The 22,068-nt window shown below is 37.6% G+C and overlaps 1 protein-coding gene across 3 annotated transcripts in view; it reads right to left on the reverse strand.

Moving 5' to 3' along the window:
* ETV1 (ETS variant transcription factor 1) overlaps nucleotides 1-22,068 on the reverse strand; it is a 90,980-nt gene that overhangs the window by 14,943 nt on the left and 53,969 nt on the right. For all 3 annotated transcript variants that reach the window (XM_049641566.1, XM_049641567.1, XM_049641568.1), the window contains 2 exons: nucleotides 19,138-19,385; nucleotides 1,414-1,480 (listed from right to left, as the gene is read on the reverse strand). In XM_049641566.1, the coding sequence (XP_049497523.1) occupies nucleotides 1,414-1,480; nucleotides 19,138-19,385 (315 nt within the window). The remainder of the gene's footprint in view (nucleotides 1-1,413; nucleotides 1,481-19,137; nucleotides 19,386-22,068) is intronic.

Raw genomic sequence — 22,068 nt, forward strand, 5'->3', positions numbered from 1 at the left:
TCCTCACCTATAAAATGGGCGTGATATTAAATCACCTATCTTAAAGGGGTATTGTGAGGATAATAATTTAATATACACAAGTTTGGAATAGTACCTAGCACAGTGATATATGACAGACATTTATATCATTACTAACCCAACCACAGAGCAGGTAAACACTGGCAAACTTAGAAACTACAATCTCCTTTTTCATTCTCTTCCAAGTTTTGTTATTCATGAGACAAGAAGGAAATCAAGATGAATTACTTATATTTACCTCACGGGGTTATCCTGATAAACTGAAACACATTCAGTCTACCCCTTACTTCCTGGGAGAAATATTTAGCTAGGCTAACCTTCTCATGTTTTCATCTCCAACAGCCAAGACAGTTTAATTCTATGTTTAATATTCCTTTTTCCTGTAACAAAACTAAGTCCACAGGAAAAAAAAAAAAAACAACAAAATAGATCAACAGCTTTAACGGTCATTTTCTCCCCCATGTCATTGACTGTGACCTTCAGTGAATTCTTGTTGTCTTTGATCGCCAGTAAGAAATCTCATACAATTTAATCACAGTTTTTTTTCTCAAATGTATTGGTCTCTACCATGAGTACATAACATTAACAACAGTAGTGACACTAATTACATCGCATTTCTTAAATATTTTTGATTTGCGAGCTCATTATACTCTTCTTTAAATACAAGGATTTACTTCTATCAATCTCACTTACACAAAACAACCAATATTAGACCTAATGTAAACGCATGTATCTATATCATCTGAGGACAAAGAGCATTATGATAGGAACCACACACATATTTCCAGAAATACTTTAGTAGGGAATGCATCCAGAGATCTTTTTTATTCACTAATTTGCAGGTATCAAAGTCTGTTAGATCAAAGCTTTCCCACCATGTTTACCATGAACACACCCATAATAAAAGTTCCTTCTGTAGGCCTCTTATGTGAAATTCCATTCTTAACTAGTATTTGTCTGAAAATGAAAATCCAGTTTATTTAAAGGCAAATATATTTATATCTCCTGTCTTTTATTTCAAAACAGAGACTTAAATTTGTAAAGAAAAACTGACATTCCTCGAAGATACATTTCAACAGAGAGTAGGAAGATAGGCTAATCTATAAAGCACATGTTCTATTTTAAAAGAATGTGGTTGTTGGGGGGGCGGGGAGAACACAGAACTCCACTTTTCAGCTGTTTATATGCACATGACTCAGGTTAACAACCAAATTCAAGATAACATGACCTGAAACATCTTCCTTTTACTTTAAAAAGGTAAAGTTTTAAAATAGTGCTTTAGGGAACATAAGTGATTTTCCCCATAAAATAGAATGAATAATCAAATGATTGCATCTTTGGCACATCTGATTTTGACAGGATTTACAAGGAACTTCAATAATAGAAAACTTAACTTCTGTTCTGCTGGGATGAGCCAGGAAGCCTTCTTGCCTCATATAAATGGAGTGGCAGCTAGGCACTTCTGAAAGAAAAAACAACACCGGTCAAAGAGAAGTCTGGAGCTGAAAATGTGTGGTTACCAGTGAACAGAGTGCAGAGAGGAAAATAACCGAAACTGACATGAGTCTCCACAAGAAGAGCTTGTCAACACGTAGTTAACATTTCAGGCAGGGCCCACACAAGAAATGGTGAACACGGACTCTCTTTGACAGGCATGTGAATTCACAGCTTTACCCACATTTGCTGAAGAGTGGTTCTCCTGCAATCCCACATGAATAGGACAGTAGCCTTGAAACAAATGGTGTAATGAGTTAAGATACGTTTGGGGGCATTTATGAGATATATCTGTATATCCCGTGGTATTTAGAGGAAAGATCAACAAAAGAATCATTCATAGCTTATTTCATGAACACTGGTAGAAATTATTAATAAAACACCAAAATTGCTACATCTCTTAAAATTAGTCTAGCCTTTCAAGGTGATTGCTATTTTCAGCCCCAAATAAAAGTATCATTAACTTGTTATTTTGTTAAGCGCACAGGTCATACTCCAAACCAATGAGACTAGAGAACAGAAATCCCACAATTTCGTAGCAAATACCACTATCACCCTAGGAGTGAGGCCTTGCCTATCTGACCAAGTTAACTCATCACTGAAAAAATACAAAAAAATAAACTTGGTTAATGGTTAAACTTGAGTCCTAGTGATGGCTGTTTATTAGGTTAGGGAGAGGGAAAAGGAAAAAAAAAAATATGGATTAGGAGACAAAAGATTGAAATTCAAGTGCTTTATTTACCACTAGCAAAGCTACATGACTTTAGAAAAACCATTCTGTGTCCAAGTTTATATAAAATAAAGGTCGGGTCAGATGTTATCTACAATCTACTACAGGCTCAAGTTCTTCTATTCTGAAAAAAGAAGTTCACTCCCTTGATCAGAGGTTGATGTCTGGTGAAGCCAATGAAGTTACAGCTTCAGGAAGGATCCTCCACTTACAGGAGTCCCTCCTGAGGTCCTGCCCCTAACTTTGTATATGCCATTTCATTTTCTTTTTCCTTCAGAAGATTCCACAAAGTTTATGTTTTAGGTCCCACAAACCTGGACCAAAGCCTGTATATAACATATACAGATTCTATAGGAGTGTATAAATATATGTGACTAAACTAATTCTATCTTCTGTATGTATACTCAAGTCTTTGAAACTCTGAGCACATATAAACTTATAAAACACATGACAAATGTGTTATTTAAGAGTGTGTCCCCCCATTCCACCACTCATAGTAAGTACATGATTTCTGAATGTGTAATAAAGATCACTTAAAAGAAGTGGGATTTAAAGACCCTCATCTCTTCTTAACTACCCATCCATAGAATTTAATTTATAATAGATAATCAGCACCATTTACTTGGCCTAGAGGTCATTCTTTCTCAGTCTGGAATGTTCCATTTTTAAAGTGTATACAATTAAAAAAAAAAAAACAAAAACAAAAAAAAACAAAAATTGCCTGGTGATTAATGTCAACCAAAATATCAGATATTTTTTCTGAAATATCTGAAATTTCTGAAATATCTGAAAAAAGTTGATGTGGTTTTAGTCAAAAATGTTTTTTTAAGTTTTATTTACTCATAGAGAGAGAGAAAGCATATGAGCAAGGGAGGGGTGGAGAGACAAGAGAGACAGATTGAGATTGAGAGAGAGAGAGAGAGAGAGAGAGAGAGAGAGAGAATCCCAAGCAGGCTCTGCACTGTCAGAATGGAGCCTGACTCAGGGCTCAAACTCACAAAGCCCGAGATCATGACCTGGGCTGAAACCAAGAGTCAGATGCTTAAGTGACTGAGCCACACAGGTGCCCCTAGTCAAATATATCTCAATAGCAATTCATTAGAGCAATAACATTTAAAAGTATGTAGAAATCAACAGCTTTTGAGTTGAAAACAGTATAAAACTCATTATCAAACATTTTAGTATACCATGCCTTCTTTACATGACACATTATCTAGTATAGAATTCTGACCGTACAAAAGAGTTAATCTTGTTTCTTGATATCAGGAGATTTATCATGGGGTTGCAGAGTGATTGAACGTCTGGGTTACCAAATAGTTAGCAATCCATTTTATCCATACTTTTTAACCAGTGGTATTTCAGATTAATTTTTAACGTTATTTTGATTTATTGCCAGGCATAGGACCCTTGAAGCAGCTGGGCCTAGAAGGGACAGTGTTAATGACTCTGCCATCAGCTCAGCAGCTGTTTAGAGGTAAGAATTTTGTTGTACCAATGTTGACACCCTGCCACAAAATACTTTTCCTGACTGCTGGCCAGCTGGAGTATGGCTGTAAAAACAGCTGGCTGGCTCTGAAGCTAGAGGAAAACATATAGATTAAACTCTATTATATATAAGTGTGACTAAATGTAGTCTTTCCTCCCAAGAGGGGAAGAAGGAGAGGAGGAGAGGAAATGCAAGTACTTATAAGAAACCCACTATTCAAAGTTGAACATCTTATAAAACAAAATAACATAATACAAAACAAGCATGATCTTGGACATTTGACATCAAAGAATTTGATCATTTCACTAACTTTCATGTATCTATTGACCTTGCTGATTTGTTATTTCTTGTACTAATTCTGTAATATTTTTCATAAATTCTGTTTATTAATCTGTGACATTCAAAGTATACCAATTTAAAACCCATAATAAATTAATAATTTCTAATAAGGCTAAAGCCAGGACCTCCATTACAGTTCCAGAGGCAAAACTTATGATCGAGGTTCTAAGAAAAACAAGGAATGGCAGCTTAGAAAAAAACATACATATGTAAGAATATACATGTGTTTTTCCCACTCTTAATACTATTTATTATACTCCAGAGTAAATAAAATTAACATCTAGCTCTTGAAATTGAGATGCCAGCTAACAGTGTTTAAATCCAGTCTATCCTTAAAATCAGTATCCTTTATACAGTCCAGAGAAGCCTGAAAAAATATAGCTAAGAGGAGTTTATTCCCCTAAAGTAACTAAAGTCATGTTATCCTAAAGTGGTATCAGTTAATTTATGACTATCAGAGTGGGTCAGACTCTAATCAAATTGTAGAAACATTTCCAAAGTGATTATTCAATCAAATGACTAACATGGTTAATTAGGAGCCATAAACATTGCTCTGAAGTTCATCAAAGTAATGACTTGCCCAGAAAAATTACTGCTAATTAAATTGCCTGCTGCTTTCATTTCTACCTTATCTAATAAAAAATCCAACCAATGAAGTTTGGCATTACATTTTAACTTCTGCTAAATGCTCAACCAAGATCCAAAGTAGCTAAGCGGTGACTTCAAAGGCAAATGTTTTGTGGCAGGGAATGGAGGCATTGCATACGTATACACTCATGTTTTTTCATAGGATAAAGCTTACAAAATTCAGCAGCGATCATAAAATGTGGTTTAACCCATGCACAAACGTTACTATGCTATGATAGCGTATTTGTGCTGTTCTATTATGTGTCCATAGGTTATAATTTTACGCTCAGAAGACCAGCACTGATTACAAATGTGCATCTTGTCTTCTAATAGACCTGGTTTTGAACTTCGGTTCTGAGATTTTGTGGGAGTACGACATTTTGTTAGTTATCTCACATCTCAAACACTCAACTTCCACATCTGTAAAATGGGAATTATAAGCGACACCCTTCAAAGGGTTCTTGGGAGGACAATATGTGCAACATTTCACTTAGTGCCAACAGCAAGGATTCAGGATATGGTGCTTATCATTGAAACCAGAAACTATTTTTAAGTGACCCTCACAAGTGTTTAAAGTGAGTGAACCACAGCACTTAAAATTAAAAATGATTACATAGTGAAATTATTTTTGTATCTTAAATGGCTATTCTTAACACAGTTACCTGAGAAGATTGATTTGTTGCTTATTCGTATACTTATTCAGTGATATTCTTCACAAATCTATAAACCCATGGTATTTAAAATACACTGATTTAAAGTTCATTACAAACTCATGACTTCTCAGGTTGAAGTGAGAAGCTCCATTACATTTTCAAAATATTCGGAGGTATCTCTTTTGAGCTACTTTCTACAGTATTATGCCCTAATATTTGCTGCTGTGTGACTGGTTTAAAAAGTCTTAAATTTAATCTGTAAATTGAATTATGTAAACTTCATTTAACACAAAGGATTTTGTATTATTTTGAAACCTATGGATCAAAGAGCACTAGAACATGACCATAGTACGGGCCCCGCCAGCTTGCAGAAACTATACTGGCTGTAATTTGTCTCAGATGAGCTCGGGGGAGGGTGATCAGTATGCTACAAAAATTCAAAGCAGCAAAGCACAGTTGTCCTTTTAATGCACTAGTTAACGTGGGGCAGTTAGGAAAAACAGTAAACACAGATCCCAAACTATCCGATTTTCTTAGTGTTCACCTCTAGTAACACTGTTAAAATTGCCTTTAAGATATGCAGGTTTCTTAAGAACAAATGAACAAGTTGGCTTTTCTCTCTCTTGCATTTCCAAGCCACAGTGGGAAACACAGCACTGATTTGGGGAGCTTTACCAAAAGCCGGACCACAAAGTGGAGTTTTGAATTTGTGCACACGGCATAGCTATGCGCTGTTCCGATTTGTGTATTTGCATACTGCTGCCCAGGGGTAAAAAAGGAAGAATCCCCTCAGGGCACGGTTTGCCTAAACCTTCTAGGAGCTGTATGAGGCCAGATCAGAGACAAATATTTGCCAAGACCATCTGAGATATCCATACACTTTGCTGAAATTGTTTGTTATCAAACAGTGCGCAAACCTGAAAATTCTTGATACTATAAACTTTGAGCAAGGAGTAAGAAACGCCTCTCTTTCCCTGGAGGTTTTTACTTAAATTCGTGTGGCAATCATCAGTGTGATAACTTAAGCACTCAAGTCTCTGAGAGTAAATAAGAAATCCCTGTGAAATAGGAATAAGTTTGATGTATTTTAATGTGATGTTGCTTTCACATGAGTGTGCAATGGAAAAAGATGGATTTTTTATACACTTGGCTAACTCCTTGGGGAAGGGATTTGACAAAATCAAGTCTACCTAAACGTGTCTGTTAAACACTGATGATGGCGGAAAACCTGGCGCATTAAAGTCCAGGGATGAAATATGTATGCAGACATACATCTGAAATCAGCAGGTACTTAGTGAATGAAAACTATGTGTGCATGTGTGGGTCATTCTAGGCATACACAGGAGTTTAAACAAGCTTTTCAAAAACACATGTAACTATTACCTAAAGAAATAGAGAGGTGTTGCAAGAACTAAAGACATTAATCTCCTTCAAGAAAGATGAGCACTATGAGGTATCTTGCCAAAGTTTTATCTGTCTTGAACTTCATGTTTTACTGTTTTGTTTGTTTCTCCCCATTTCCTGGCACAGTGTTTAAAATCCAAAGATTTTCTAGAGTGCAGGAATAACAGGAGCTTTATGAAGATGTATTTAAATGCAAATGCATTCACATATACCCTAGTCTAGCATCCTTTTACTATGCATTTCTACTTGCCCTATGAATAGATTTCATGTAGCTAATTGAGAAAATTATGTTTTATAAAGTTTTTTGCAAAGGATGCTAAGGGGAATGAAGTTTTTACACTCATATGATCTCTCTATGATAGAACAAATCTAAAAGAATTAACTCTAAAATAAGACTCAGGATGAGTACATCTGATTTCACTTGAGAGAGAAGGCAAGTGGGATGGCAAAAAAAAAAAAAAAAGAAGTTTTATAAGACCTATTTGTCGTCAGTCACAAAAGCTCTACGTGGATGTAACATCTTAGGTTGCTGAACCTCATATAAAAAAGGCAAAAAAGTTGGAGTTGGCTCAAATCTGGGGAAGACAGTGATGAATTTAGTATGACCTCATTCACACTTAGATGGGATCTTTTTCATTGGGATTTTGAGTAAACTGTTAATAACATAAAATCTGTAGAGATATTCTCTTCCACCACAGCCTGGAAATACAGAGACTACTGTTGATAGAATTGAGGACAGAAGGAGAACTATTGTTCTTTATATGCTTTGCGCAGTATATGTAAAGTATTTTTTTTAAAGTAATGCTTTTATCTGCATTCAGATACTTTTAAAACATAAAGGCTACATAACATGAAAGAACAATATAGAACAACCTATCTATGAAACTGCAAACTTCTCTTCTAAGCATTTAAGTTTTGGGGGGACAATATCCTACACAAATTATGACCAGATTCAAACAGGATTAGCTTATATGATCTAGCAGACTGACAATTTTCCAAGTCTTCCAAGCCTGTGAAGGTTTTATTTAGAGTTAAAAATAAAATTGAAGTGATAGGAAATATTGTAACTCTGTTTATTAGATATTATTGTACTCTGCCAATTAACAGAAATTTTAAAGAAAATGCAAGAAAAGATGCGCTACGCTAAACTGAGGCCACCAAAAAAAAAAAAATCTGAAGAGGTGAAAGTGTTAATGCTGAGTTCTGATACCGAATTGTTCCTCTGCTTGAGTCTACGTGATTTGAAGCAAACACATCACAAATGGCTTTGTCCTCTCCCTCTCATCTCTCCTTGGATCACTGTAATATTCACATATTTACTCTACTTGCTTCGAACGTGAATAATACTGGTATCAAGTTCTGTATGATTGCTCACTATGTCGCAGACAGCATAATAGTTCAGTACCTTGTTGGTCTTGCACAATTGGATCGTCTTCACATAAGAATATCTTTCTCACTTTGTCTTATCCTTTGGTCCCCAAAAGTGTATTTGTAAATATTAGAAATAATAAAAATGGCATCTTACTTCAGGACTAGCAGCCTTTTAGGAAATCTCTAGAGGTCCAGATAAAATCATATCATAAAGATATCCCCTATTATTGCCTGGACCCCTAATACTATATATATTAGTAGCTTTACAAACATCATCATATCTAATCCTTAGAAAAACAGGAAGGTAAAGGAATTATTTGCCCCGTTCTATAAATAAGGAAACTGAGGACAAAAGAGGCAACAAAACATACTTGATATGACAAAGAGTAAATAGTCATCAGGCACAGAATTCAGTATAATATTTCCAGTGTCATACAAAGTGGGAGGTTTTGTTTTTGAATGCTAAGAATAACAAAAACATGCGGATGAAGCAGTGCACTGTGGAGGCCCACACACTGAAAAAAAAGGTCACCAGAATAAAGTATTCAAACATACTAAATTTCAGAAAATGGTAAAGAAATCACAGTGACACACGCGTGTCATTCTCTCAGTTTTGTCTTGGTTGCTTTTTAATACTGTGCTATTATTTAATTTAATTTCTATGATGCTACACGATAGTGTATTCACTTGGTTGTGTTTAATTTTATGAGCACAGTTATCTTTGAATATCTCTCCTAGTAAAATTTTGCAGAGTTTTAGAAACAATTAACTTAAAAATCTCTCTCACACACATGATAAAAACAACCATCTATTTAAGGTGACAAAACTTCCTTGAAAAGGTTTCAATTACATTCTTCGTGTGTTAGGCAGAAGTATTTCATAGAAACAAAAAGCCTCCCTTTTCCTCTAAACTATGAAATACTCAACTCACTGAAGAAATAGAAATCCTTTAAGTGCAAAAGAAAATACCCTGTAACAACATTCTAACCTTAAAAGTAGATATTCAAATAGCTACTTTCAAAAAATAAATAATATTATCTTACCTCTTGTTCACATTCATGAACCACACAAACACAAACACACACACCCAAATATGCATCCTTAAACCATTTAATTTCAAATCTTAGTTGCACATACAAAAACAGTTGTAGTTCACTTTGTCCACTTGCAGTTCTGGGCCTAAGCATCCTGGTGGTTTTCTTTAGAAAGACACTAAAAATCCCACACTATGAAAGTACTCTCTCCTCCCTCTTCTAATTCCCTTTTTTGATGCTAGTACAACTCACAAGCAGATTATCCCTCCCTTCCCCCTTTCCTGCCTGTAAAATCCAAGTTAGACAAACACTGTGTGGCTGAAATGACATATTTGAATGGAATTCAGACCCACCAGTTCCTGTTTATGTTTCAGATTTGAGAATGTTGTCTTCTCATTCACTATACATTAGAAACACTGCAAGGCCATAAATAGTGTTGGGTTACATGCAGGCAGGACCAATGAGCATTAATCATTACTTCTAGTCAACTGGCAAAAGCAGCAGCTGATGGAACACTACACCCTTCAGCTTTGTATAAATGGACATTCCAGAGAGTAAGAGTGTGTGTGTGTGTGTGTGTGTGTGTGTGTGTGTGTGTGTGTTTCCTTTCAGTCTCCATTTTATGAATGAAACTCCAGGCTCTATAGAGTCCATTCATGTAAGACAAATGCTTACAGGGCTCTGCCCCTGGGGATCAATCAGTCATGGGTAAAACTGATATGATTGGTTTAAGACAGCCTTCAGCCTTCCATTACTGACTTAAAATGCAGTCCCTGTCCATCTGACCTGTGTTAATGCATAAAGAGTAAATCCAGACCATGGTCTCAATTCTCAAATCAAATCACTAGCCAATGCCACTTACTGTAACTGTAGATTTAGAGCATATTTAAGTATTTCTTAGAAAAAGCAATACAGTGGACCAGAGTACTGTTTTGGGTGATTTGCTATTTTAACTCAGAAGAATTAGGAAAATCCATTTGAGGCATGCATGCTAGGCAATAAAAAGCAAAGTCAAGTTGTGAGGCCAATCCCTGACCTCTATTGTAATAACAGAATTAATTAGGAAGTCATCACCGTCACTCTTCACAACTGAAGCACCGAAAAATCAGAGATTAAATGATCTACTCGTCCACAAATCAGTGGCTGAGGAAAAGAAAATTATCTTTGGATGTTAGAGAAACAGATAGAATGCTAACGTTTTCTGAAGGATCAATAGCTCATTCCTTTAAATTCCCAAGTGATTCTCCAGTTGAATTTCTCGAAGCAATAGTTTTAAAGTTAGGATGGGGGGGAAAAATGAGCTGCCATGTTTCAGGAGAAAATGTAACCATAAGCAAATGATGCTTACTAATGGAATAGGGCCAAGTCTTGGCCTTTGGGAGTGTTAAATATCAGTTACAAAAAGCCAAAGTTCATGGAACCATAAACATCGCTGCACTGGAAATTACTAAAGACAGTAGAAATTACTAAAGACGGTAATGCTTAAAAACATCTAAAGTTTTAGAAGAAAAAAGCTATTTATGAGCAATTATGGGAATGATTTGTGAAGAGTCAGTCCTATACCAAATACTGTTAAACATATAATAGGTTTTATCAGCCATCTGTAACTTGGTCCTTGCCTCTAGAGGGAAAAAAAAAACACACTTCTCTCTTCCAGTGATCTGAAGCCATATGGGAAAACAGTTGCAGTCAACCATCTCTGTGTATATCTCTAAACAATTACTCATGAAATCTTTACCATGTCCGTTAAAGAAAGAATGAGGAGAAACATAAAAAAAAAATGCCTAGTATTCATCTTTAAACCTGTGAAAGATTGTCTACTATGTTGTAATGACCATTTACTATTTATCTCCCGATTTCTAATATCTGGTAAATAAAATAGCAGAGAATAAATAAAGTTACCAACACGTTTTAGAATTCAAAACTGAAATTCCTGACATAGCCAGGTGGGGAGATAATAAGGAATTCTATAATCTCCCACCCAGAGAAAATATGGAGCAGAGGCAAGATCACTGAAGAGTGAACATACACTGAATTATTAATTCCTAAATAACACTCTTTGAATTAAAAAAACCACAATATTCTTCTATTTAAAGTGGTTCCAAGATATGCAAATAAAATGATGAAATTAAGTTGAATATTTTCAAATGTAAGATTTCATATATGTAAAATATAAAATTATAATTATTGGTCATAGGACCTTCCATTTTAGAGATGATGAAGCCTACTAGTTAATGGAAAGCCTGGATGTTCAAAATAACTATCAGGAGCCCTTACTCCCTCTGTTACATCTGACTTTAATTAGCATTTTTTAACAGTTTCCTTTTGTAATTGCTGCATTCCTTGTGTTTCCTGAGCAATACGTTAGGTTGTTTACTTATGTGTAACTCAATTGTTCACAAAAGACAGAAGAAAATGTATTAGTAAATACACATGAAGTCAATTTCTCAAATATATTATCTCCTCTTGTAAATAAATAATAAGATATCATTTAAAAAGATGATAAACCCTGGAGCACCTGGGTGGCTCAACTGGTTAAGCATCTGAATCTAGATTTCAGCTCAGGGCATGATTTCATGGTTCATGGGTTTGAGCCCAAAAAGGGCTCTGTGCTGGCGGTGTGGAGCCTGGTTGGGATTCTCTCTCTCCTTCTCTCTCTGACCTTGCTCTCTCTCTCTCTCTCTCTCTCTCTCTCTCAAAATAAATAAACCCTGATGACAACATTCCTGAGATAATACTCTTATAGTGGCAAAATTAGTCTACTAAGAGTATAGAGATACTACTGGGTAATTGTAGCCTTCTAAATTTTGCTCTTATGTTTTTGCTTTTTAGAAGTTTTATGTAATTTGACCAACTGATTGAGGCCATGAAGAATCATCTCCAAACACATAAAGCACTGCCTACTCATATTTCTATGTGTCCGCAGAAAATAATTATGTTGTCTTACTCTGTTATCCTCTGATTTCAACCTCTAACTTCCACCTTAAAACATTATTATAAACTCTGCAAGGGGAATCCCAAACGAGGCTTACTAGAAGCAGCAGTAGGAATTACTTGACTCCTTTTCCTACTCTTTGACCAAGATGAGTAGCTACCAACACAGCAAAAACACAGAATAACAATGACAGTGGAAAAATCTTCCCCTCTTGCCATTTTAGAAATCCAAGAGTATTTATGTTTAACTCTCTTGACTAAAGTGCCAGCTTGGGCATACACGACTACCAGATATATGTGTCATTTCTGACAGATGAAAACTGAACATAATCTTAGTTTTAACATATTTAATATGAGGTGTATATATTTTCAGTATTTATTTCATCATTTCTCTGCCTATGTATCATTTTTCTACATGCTAAACACAGAAAATCATTCTCTAAATGGAAAGGTTTGTCTATGGGCCTTTATCAAAATCCTAGGGTGATAAAGAAGGATATAGGGGAACTTGGAAAGATTGCTTGGGTGAAGAATGGATTTAAAAAGGGAGGATGGAAAAGTCCCACTTTATTCTTCCAAATGTAAGCTTTCCAACTGTTTCACAAAATATCTGTGTACCTGGAGAGAAGTTGACATGAAAGAGCCTCAGGCGTGTTATCTGTACAACTAGGGCGTGGAGAAAAAAGGTGAACTAGGTGATTTCCAAGAACTTTCATGATTTTAAAAATTTATAATTCTACACAACAACTATTCGTGTCAATTTCCAAATTTCCAGTATAACCATTAAAAAATATAAACCACTTTCCTCAGGGGGCACATGATGTCAGCTTTCTCCACTACCCCCTACTTCTACTTCCTCCTCTCCGGAAGCTCAAGGTACGGAGTGCCCCCCAATCTCTGATTGGAGCAGGTCCCTGAAAGTTCTCCTCTGCCCCATCTCCCTCCCCAAATGTTTGATGAAACTGCTCTACCACAGGGCTGGGGGGCATCTTTTAAACTAATTAGAATAATACAATAGGCCCTGAGGGCTAAAAACATCTTATTCATGTGTTACCCTTCAGTCAACTCCTAGGTTAAAAATTTTAATATACCCCATAGCGCAAAGGAACAAAGTACTAATTGTGGATTGCAAACACTGAGCAGGGATGAACCAGAAATCGACTAAATAGCATATTAATTCTGCTCCCACCTCTAAGGCAGTCCTGGACACAAACTAATAGCAAGCCAGGTAGGTTTGCAGCATGTGGTACTATAATGTAATACTTTACTTAGTATTCTTTCCACTTAAAGGACTGACGTGATTAATTTGGATACTTCTTCAACTCCAAATGGGTTGATATTTTAAAACAGAACACATATTTCCTGTCTGATTAGCAAAGTAGTACCTAGGCATTGTTAAAATGCAAAGCACCTCACAGGCAAAACAGAAATTGCTTAGGATATCATCACGCATATGAAGTCATAATATATGGGGCATCTGGGTGGCTCAGTTGGTTAAGCATCCAACTCTTGGTTTTGGCTCAGGTCATCATCTTGAAGTTTCAGGAATTCAAACCTCACATCCGGCACTGTGCTGGCAGCACACAGCCTGCTTGGGATTCTCTATCTCCCCCTTTCTCTGCCCTTCCCCCACTCACACAGTCTCTCTCTCTCTCAAAATAGATAAATTAATTTAAAAAAATGTAAGCCACAGTATGTCTGTATTGGGTCTTATTTGCATGAGTCATTCGGTGTGTCTATTTTTTTTTTACTCATCTCGTTTCATTAAACTTTTTTTTTAAAAACTGACTTCAAATGGCTGCATGATATTTCTGTTACGGATAGCTATAACTTACTCTACTATTCAACTACTATATACTTTTAACATTTCTCCCTCTCATTCATTCACTGTGTCTTTCACCCCTTAACATAATTTCCAGAGTGAAATTATCTAATCACAGTATATGAACACTGTGCGCTGATGTTTTCTTGAGCCAAAGTTCAGTTTCATGTAAGTACCACGCCACTAAAAATACTACCCCTAAAATCTATCAAAAGGAAAGAAAGAGGGGCGCCTGGGTGGCTCGGTCGGTTAAGCGTCCGGCTTCGGCTCAGGTCATGATCTCACGGTCCGTGGGTTCAAGCCCCGCGTCGGGCTCTGTGCTGAGAGCTCAGAGCCTGGAGCCTGTTTCAGATTCTGTGTCTCCCGCTCTCTGTGACCCTCCCCCGTTCATGCTCTGTCTCTCTCTGTCTCAAAAATGAATAAACGTTAAAAAAAATTTAAAAAAAAAAAAAAAGGAAAGAAAGAAAAATGAAACAAAAGACCAACCAATCAACAACACAAACAACTCCAACGAAATATGTTCTTATGCATATATAAAATATTTGCCTTGTTCAGCATTGTGAGTCAGTGAAACCTCACATGCAAACATGAAAATGGGAAAGTGACTATGATTCTATGAAAATGTGGCGTGGCATAAGGCACTTCCACTGAAGCACTCAACGCATATTCAACCCATTTCATGTAGTCACTTAGCCATTAGGGCAAGAAAGGGAAAACCACTCTGGATTCAGGAGAAGTCAAACAACTAACAAAAAAAACCCGTGTACTGCTTTGTGCAGCACTATTAGGCTCGAGAAGAAGAGAAAGAAAACAATAACAGATGTAATTGTCGAGAACTTAATATCATAATAGAATAATGATCACACACACTGCACTGGTTCACCAAATTGGACCTAAATACCAATCTTTTTTAATCTTCTCAGTGTCTTCTGATTCAGGTTTTCTTCTCTTCTCCTGAATAAAAATTTCTACTCAACTAACATAATATTTTGCATTTTTTTTAGCTTGAATACTCGGCAGTTGAAATTGCATTCCTGTAATTATAATTATAACTAATAGACCTTCCATTTCCCATGTCATAATTAATGTCAGGCTTTATTAGAGCATCATCATGCTGCCTTGTCACTTACAAAGCTTCTTTTATTTTCACAACATTTATGTTATATTGAATTAAGCAATAAAGAGTTCTGGAGGCCTTCTGAAAGGAAAACCTTTGGAACATAGATGCTAAGTAAACTATGAAACGTTTTTGCATTGTTTTTAAATCACATCAACTATTTCCTAATGTCCTATTTGTTCAACATCAGTAAGTGAACCAAGAAATCAATGATCCAGTGATAAATACATTAGATTTCATAAAAAGATTATTTAATGTGCTCTCAAAAGGGATGAAAGAAGTAATGACAACGAAACAAAATATCTGCAGATCGTATTTGTTGACTGCAATGTAGGACATATACAGATGTGTCAACTTGATCCCAGCTGTTTGGTGGCCAGGGAAATACATTTTGATACCTGCATATTAATTTTCACAGGCCTTGGTTATACACTGTTACCACCATTCTTTTAGACTGCAACCAGAAGCTCCAACTTTACAACTTAATTACTCAAGCACAACAGAACTGTATCCTATTGGCAATACTTAAATTAGCATTCAGAGGTGCTGTACAATTTTAGCAATCTGCAAGAGAATTTGGAGGGTAGGAAGGAATATAAACTAACAGCTTCTCAAATATTAAACAAGCGTTCTACAAGTCATTTGCAAGGTATAATGTACACTTCACAAAAGACATGCCCCATATACCTTTAAAATTGGATAGAGTGACTGAATGGCTCAGCTGGTTCAACATTGGATTTCAGCTCAGATGAGGATCTCACCATCCTTGATTTCGAGCCCCACGTCGGGCTCTGTGCAGACAGCTCAGAGCCTGGAGCCTGCTTCAGATTCTGTGTCTCCCTCTCTCTCTCTGTCCCTCCTCCATTCGTATTCTCTCTCTCCCTCTCAAAAATAAATAAACATTTTTTTTTTTTTAATTTAAATTGGAGGGGCACCTGGGTGGCTCAGACAGTTAAGTGCCAGACTTTAGCTCAGGTCATGATCTCACAGTTCATGGGTTTGAGCCCCAGGTCGGGCTCTGGGCTGACACCTCAGAGCCTGCTTCAGATTCTGTGTCTCCCTCTCTTTCTGTCCCTCCCCCACTCACATTCTCTCTGTCCTTTTCTGTCTCTCTCTCTCTCAAAAATAAACATACATTAAAAAAAATTTTTAATAAAAAATTTAAAAAAAAATTTAAATTGGATACTGGACTATGACTGACAGAATTATCATGTCCTCCACAATTCACTGTAGATGCGCTAATGCCCACTGTGAGCATATTTGGAGATGGGGCCTTTGAGAGAGAATTAGGGTTGGATTCAGTTATGAGGGTGGGACCCCCATGATGGAATCAGTCCCCTCATAAGAAGAGGAAGAGAGATCAGAGCTCATTCACTCTCTTTCTCTCTCTGCCACGCAAGGACATAGTGAGAAAGTGGCCATCTTCAAGCCAGGAAGAAGGCCCTTCCCAGGAACTAAATCTGCTGGCACCTTGATCTTGGGCCTTCCCAGCCTGCAGGACTGTGAGAAACGTGTTGTTTAAGCTTCCCAGTCAATGGTAGTTTATTAGAGAAGCCTGAGCTAAGACATGGACTATGCTTTTTAGTCTATATCTGTGCTTTGAGGGTCGGACAGTGATTGACTCTGAAGTTCCTAGTATGTATGGCCCACAAATAATGCAATCAAATCCTACAAAACCAGGTTACTTTTTTTGTTTATTTTTTACCTCACTGAATTATTTAAATCTCTTTCTTGCTTGGTTCACATCTCCTCAAACAAAGTTACACATGTTAAATACCATGTTATACATAATTTTACCTATCACATAAATATGAGGAAAAGATACATATATGGAGTGAACTACAGAATCAAAAAAAAAAGGCTTCATAATTTTTTTAATGTTTATTTATTTTTGAGAGAGAGAAAGAGAAAGAGAGCGTGAGTGGGAGAGGGGCAGAGTGACAGGGAGACACAGAATCCGAAGCAGGCTCCAGGCTGAGCTGTCAGCACAGAGCCTGATGTGGGGCTCGAACTCAGAAATCATGAGGCACATGACCTCAGCCAAAGGTGGATGCTTAATGGACCCAGGCGCCCCCCAAAAATGGTTTCAATGTCAATCTTGGTATGATTATACATATAAAAACATTTCTAGAACACACAGAGATGCTCTTTAAATGCTATGCTCTGTAAGTCCCTTTGAACAAATTATTTGGACTGTTTTATATGATTTCCATATAAAGTTTCTTAAAATCGTGGTGACTTCAAAAAACTGTACAGCAAATCGAAATACAGTTTGGGAAATAAAGATAGCATCAGTTAAAAGGACTTAAAGTTTATAGAGAAAAATGAATCTTATCTATAATAAAATGCATTGCAGGGTTCTTAACTATGGACAAACTATGGACAAATACAAAAAAATTCTAAACTGAAACCCCTATGATGCATTTCAAGTACATGTAGTCTGCAAATGACAGGGCCTGAGAGGCAAGCATTCAAATAAAAGCCCTCACGGCACATGTTTACATTTTTTAAATTGTAAACCAACTAACAAACAGCTAATGAGTACATTTTCTCCTCCCATTCCTTGAAATGAATGAAATACATCATTCATAACAACCGGAAGGCCTAGTCCAATCTAGAATTTGGAGAACTCTCTAAGATTAGCATGGGCAAAGGATGGTATGGAGCCAGCTTCTAGTCTTTAGACCCTGGTTCACGCCCCTTTCTTCCCCTTTTCCTATCTCTTCACCCTACACTGTCCCATATACCATGTAAACCATGGGGGCCTCATACGCAAGCACACGGGCACATCCAAGCTCCATTCTCATTCTGCCCCAAAGAGCTACCTCGAAGCCCTTTCCGTGGACCCTGGGAGTGCACACAGGGGCAACGCGTTCTGCCTTCAAAAAGCTGAGCCTGGGAAAGACCTGCTCAGACTGTGGAAATGGAGTTAGGGCCAATCAGGCTGGGAATTCATGTGTCCTTGGTAGCTCGTGCTCTTTCAACAAGTGGAGACATAGCCTCTGACTAGGCAATTCCTCTTCATCCTTTGGACCTCTTGCCCACAGAAGAACGGTGGCCAAAGGGAGACTCTCAGTCATAAGGCTCCCTCTTGCTGAGCTTCGAGAGCAGTTCCTAATAAAGCAGGTAATTTTATGCAAGCTAAAAACTCAAACTAGAGACAATTTTCTTTCCTCAAGTAGAATAGAAAAACTTAGCAGAGTTATTCCGAGAGAAGCAATAGTTTCCTCATAAAGAATATCCATAACTTTGCATCAAGAGGAAATTACATTGTTTTCAGGTATTTCCAAGTCCACAGTCATCTATTCACCAGTTACAATAACATTAATAATATTTTGTAGGAACATGGTGCCCTTCTTATAAGCATCAGCTTTTATTTCATACTTTTTTTTTCCAAAATTCCTGAGATGTGTGAAAAGCAGACGTCCAGATTTTGAGATTATAATGGGTGAAAAGGAGAGGAGTTAAGTAATTCTTCTAAAGTCTCAAGGTTACATGTTGGGATGATATTCGTAACCAGTGTATATTTTCTTACTTTCAGGAGCCCCCCTTTCTCCATCTTGATACGTTACTTTGTGGGGCCTTTCTGCCACAGTGAGACCAAAGCTAAACTCTATGAATAAACCAATTTGAAACTCAGATATTTTATTTTTGCTCTTCCTCTTCTAATATGTAAGAATCTTTACTGCTGGACTATTGGAGTATCACCACCAATAAAGGACAAAACAGTTATAACCAATAAATGAGCCAAAGCAAAAGAATATTACTTTCTGTAACCACCATGATTAGATAACACTACCACAGCAAAATACAAAGAAAGCCCCAAATCCAAAGAATTACAATGTTATTCTTTCGGACTGAGAGTATGCCTGATTTTATAAATTACACTTTTCTTTGGACTGCTTTCATTTCTAGACACTATTTCAACCGTGAGCTCAAGCCAAAATGGTTTGATGGTTCAACTTCACACAGAAAGATTCAAAAAGGGGATAAAATCAGAAAGACTCCACACCAAATGGTCATGAGCGACCCAAGTTGATGCCAACACTAACCAAAGTGACAAGCAAGTGAAATGATGTCTTAAATGTAACTTAAAGCATGGGCCTACCTGAATCATATGCAAAGTCTCTGGGTTCCTGTTTAATCATCAGAGGAGGAGGGAAGCTTTGGCTGGCCGCACCACCAACCATGGTGTTGTGTTCATACACTGGGTCGTGGTATTCCTGCTTAAAGCCTTGAGGGGGGAAGGGGATGTTTGGCTCAGACATCTGCCGTTGGTACATAGGACGTCCTTCCCTTGGCATTGTTGGCAAAGGAGGAAAAGAATTACAGGGTTCAGAAAGCTGGCGGCGAAATCTGGGAAATAAGAGAGCACGTTTTAAATAAAAGGGTAACAAGGAATACTCCTTACAATATTGGTACAAGTTTTAACTGTTTTGTTAATGAGCATGATACCAACTGACCCGAAGTATAAATCTTTTGCAAGGACTCACTAGATTTCTCCTTCCTGGGTCGTAGCACCGTGTTTTTTATATCATAATATGACTTGTGTTCCTTGATAATTAGTCCCCTGCAGTACCATTTTGGAACACTATAGTAAGTGAAAGATGTGCTTTGAGCAGTGTACTATTGAGGAAACACACACCCTAACCGCTAAAATGCCCAATTCTTAACAAGTTGGATCATTTACCAAATTTCCATATTAAGAGAGTCTCAAATGATTATATATAAGGAAAAAACAAACCAGGAAAAACACAAAGAATCTGATTCCAAACTGCATCCCCTATCTCTTAATTATGTTAGCAAACCAATCAACAAACATACCAAAAATCAACCAGGTTTTTACTAACCTACTTTTCGGTTTTCCGTCCCTTACCATCAGTTCCTGAGGAAGCAAGAGAGGAATAGCCCTGTTTTCAAACAGGCAGGACTCTTAAATCTTCACCAGTGTTCTAAGAAACACTGTATTCTGGTGGGAAGTTAAAAGGGGAAATAATACAGAGACTAAAATCTAAGCTGGTTGTTTGAAAGACCACCCTTGTCAAACAGCAGCACGGCACACATGAGCATCCAATGGCTTCAAAGAAAATATCCGATTGATAAAAGTAAGCATACATAATACAGCAGACCTCCAAAGATGGAAACAAGACGTATTTGCTGCAAAGATTTGGGACACGTTGTGCTGTTGGGTCATGAGGAAGTTTCTGAGGACTCAGAACAAGCTGACAGTGAACCCCTAGGTTCCTTCCTTCTTGGTTATGCTGTGTAATGATGGGCTAATCACATCATCATTCAATTCCATCTCTCTCAAACATAAGATCCCTGACCCACCACAAAGATGTGGATTAATTAAAGATTTAAACCTGCTCTAAAATGCCCCAAGAGTGCTTACAAATAACCTACCATACACTTCAATGCGCAAATATAAACCCATGAACTGCCCCCCCCACACACACACACACTAAAAGCATTCCTGAGACTTTAATTTGCAAAGTTAACATTTAATTTGGGTCAGGTGGAATGAAAATAAGGTAAAAGTGAAAGAATGGCAATGTGCTCCCTTTAGCATGTCTACAAATGCTCCTTCTTCATGGTCCTGTGGTTTAACTCTAAGTTTCCTGCCTGCCATAGAAGGCACTGAAATTCCACCTACACCTGCAGAAAATAAACTTAGAAACTCGGGTATTGCAAAACAGGCTGACTGGCACTGCATTCATTTCCCTTCTCTTGCTTATTTCATTAGCCAAAAAAAGCAACAGAAATTATCATTAAGAACTGTCAAGGAGTGAATCAGAAAATTGTAACTTGACGTTAAAATAAGAAACCAGTTCACTTGTGAAGCCTTAAAAGGAAGTTAATAACACTTATACTAAAAGCTTTGTAAAGAATCAAGCCATTTGTTTCTACGATTCAACCCGATTCGAGCGTGTACTTGCCGAGGACTACATATATACCAAACCCACAAGTGTCTCGCACCATTGTTATGAGGCACTGGACAAGGTAAAGGTACAGCGACTCAAGTAGCTGCTGGAAGAGAGTTAATGGGTAAAGAGAGCATGCTGACGGTTCTTGGATACAGCAAAACGGCGTATAAGTGGCGGGAAACACAGAGAAAGAGAGACAGGGCTCCGGCACAGTGGGTTCAGGAACAAGTGCCAAAGGGCTGGCCCTCGGAACAGAATGAGCCTGAGGAAAGGAAGCAGGGTGCAGCCCAGTTGGCCAGAGAGCGTTCCCAGAGTGAAGTGGGGTGCCCGGCCTGGAGGGGGCTATTTGGAGAAAGGATCTGTTTCCAGAGCAAATCTGCCATTTATAACCAAGGGACTGTCATTTGTTGGCTAGAACCCTCCAAGAAATCCTCCTCAGAAACATACGGCTCCAGAGATTTTCCTGGGATTGGCCAGCTGGTGCTGTCCTCAAAACTCAGTGGGGGGGCAGTGGGAAAAGACCCCGAGCTTCCCTCTTATAGTTCCGGGCCGGCTGTTCTCAGTCTCAGATATTTGACTTCAAGTAGAGAAACTAAAATGGATTTGGCTAAACCATTCCGAGTTAGGTCACCTAAACACAGGCATCCTGCTTGTTTAGCAGTCACCTTCCCTGAGAAATAACTACTCCGCACAAACAGCCAACGACACGATCTCTGATGCTGGCACTCATTCGAAGTGTGAGAGCCTCGAGTGTCGAGAACTCTGGGAAGTCAACAGAAGTGGACAAAATAAAACTTGCTTTTCTTGTTTGTACTCTTTCTCCCTTTCAGTCCTGCACAATGTGCATCTGTTCAATGGCCCACCCTGCAATAAGATTTCTTTCATCTGTATTTACCAAACTGTTTACACAGATGCACATACCATTACGCTCTGACAAGGTCTCGAGTCTACGGAGTGAGAAGGGAAAGATCATAGGAAGCATTTCATAACTAGAGCACAAGAGGGCTTAGTGATGGAAACAAAGGTAGAAAAGATGTGGCTTCGTTTCACACTATAAAGAATGCTTTCATCTTATCCATCATCCCAAAAAAGATTGAACTGAATTTGAGATTGAG

This window comes from Panthera uncia, chromosome A2 (genome assembly GCF_023721935.1).
Source record: "Panthera uncia isolate 11264 chromosome A2, Puncia_PCG_1.0, whole genome shotgun sequence".
Classification (NCBI taxonomy): Eukaryota; Metazoa; Chordata; class Mammalia; order Carnivora; family Felidae; genus Panthera; species Panthera uncia.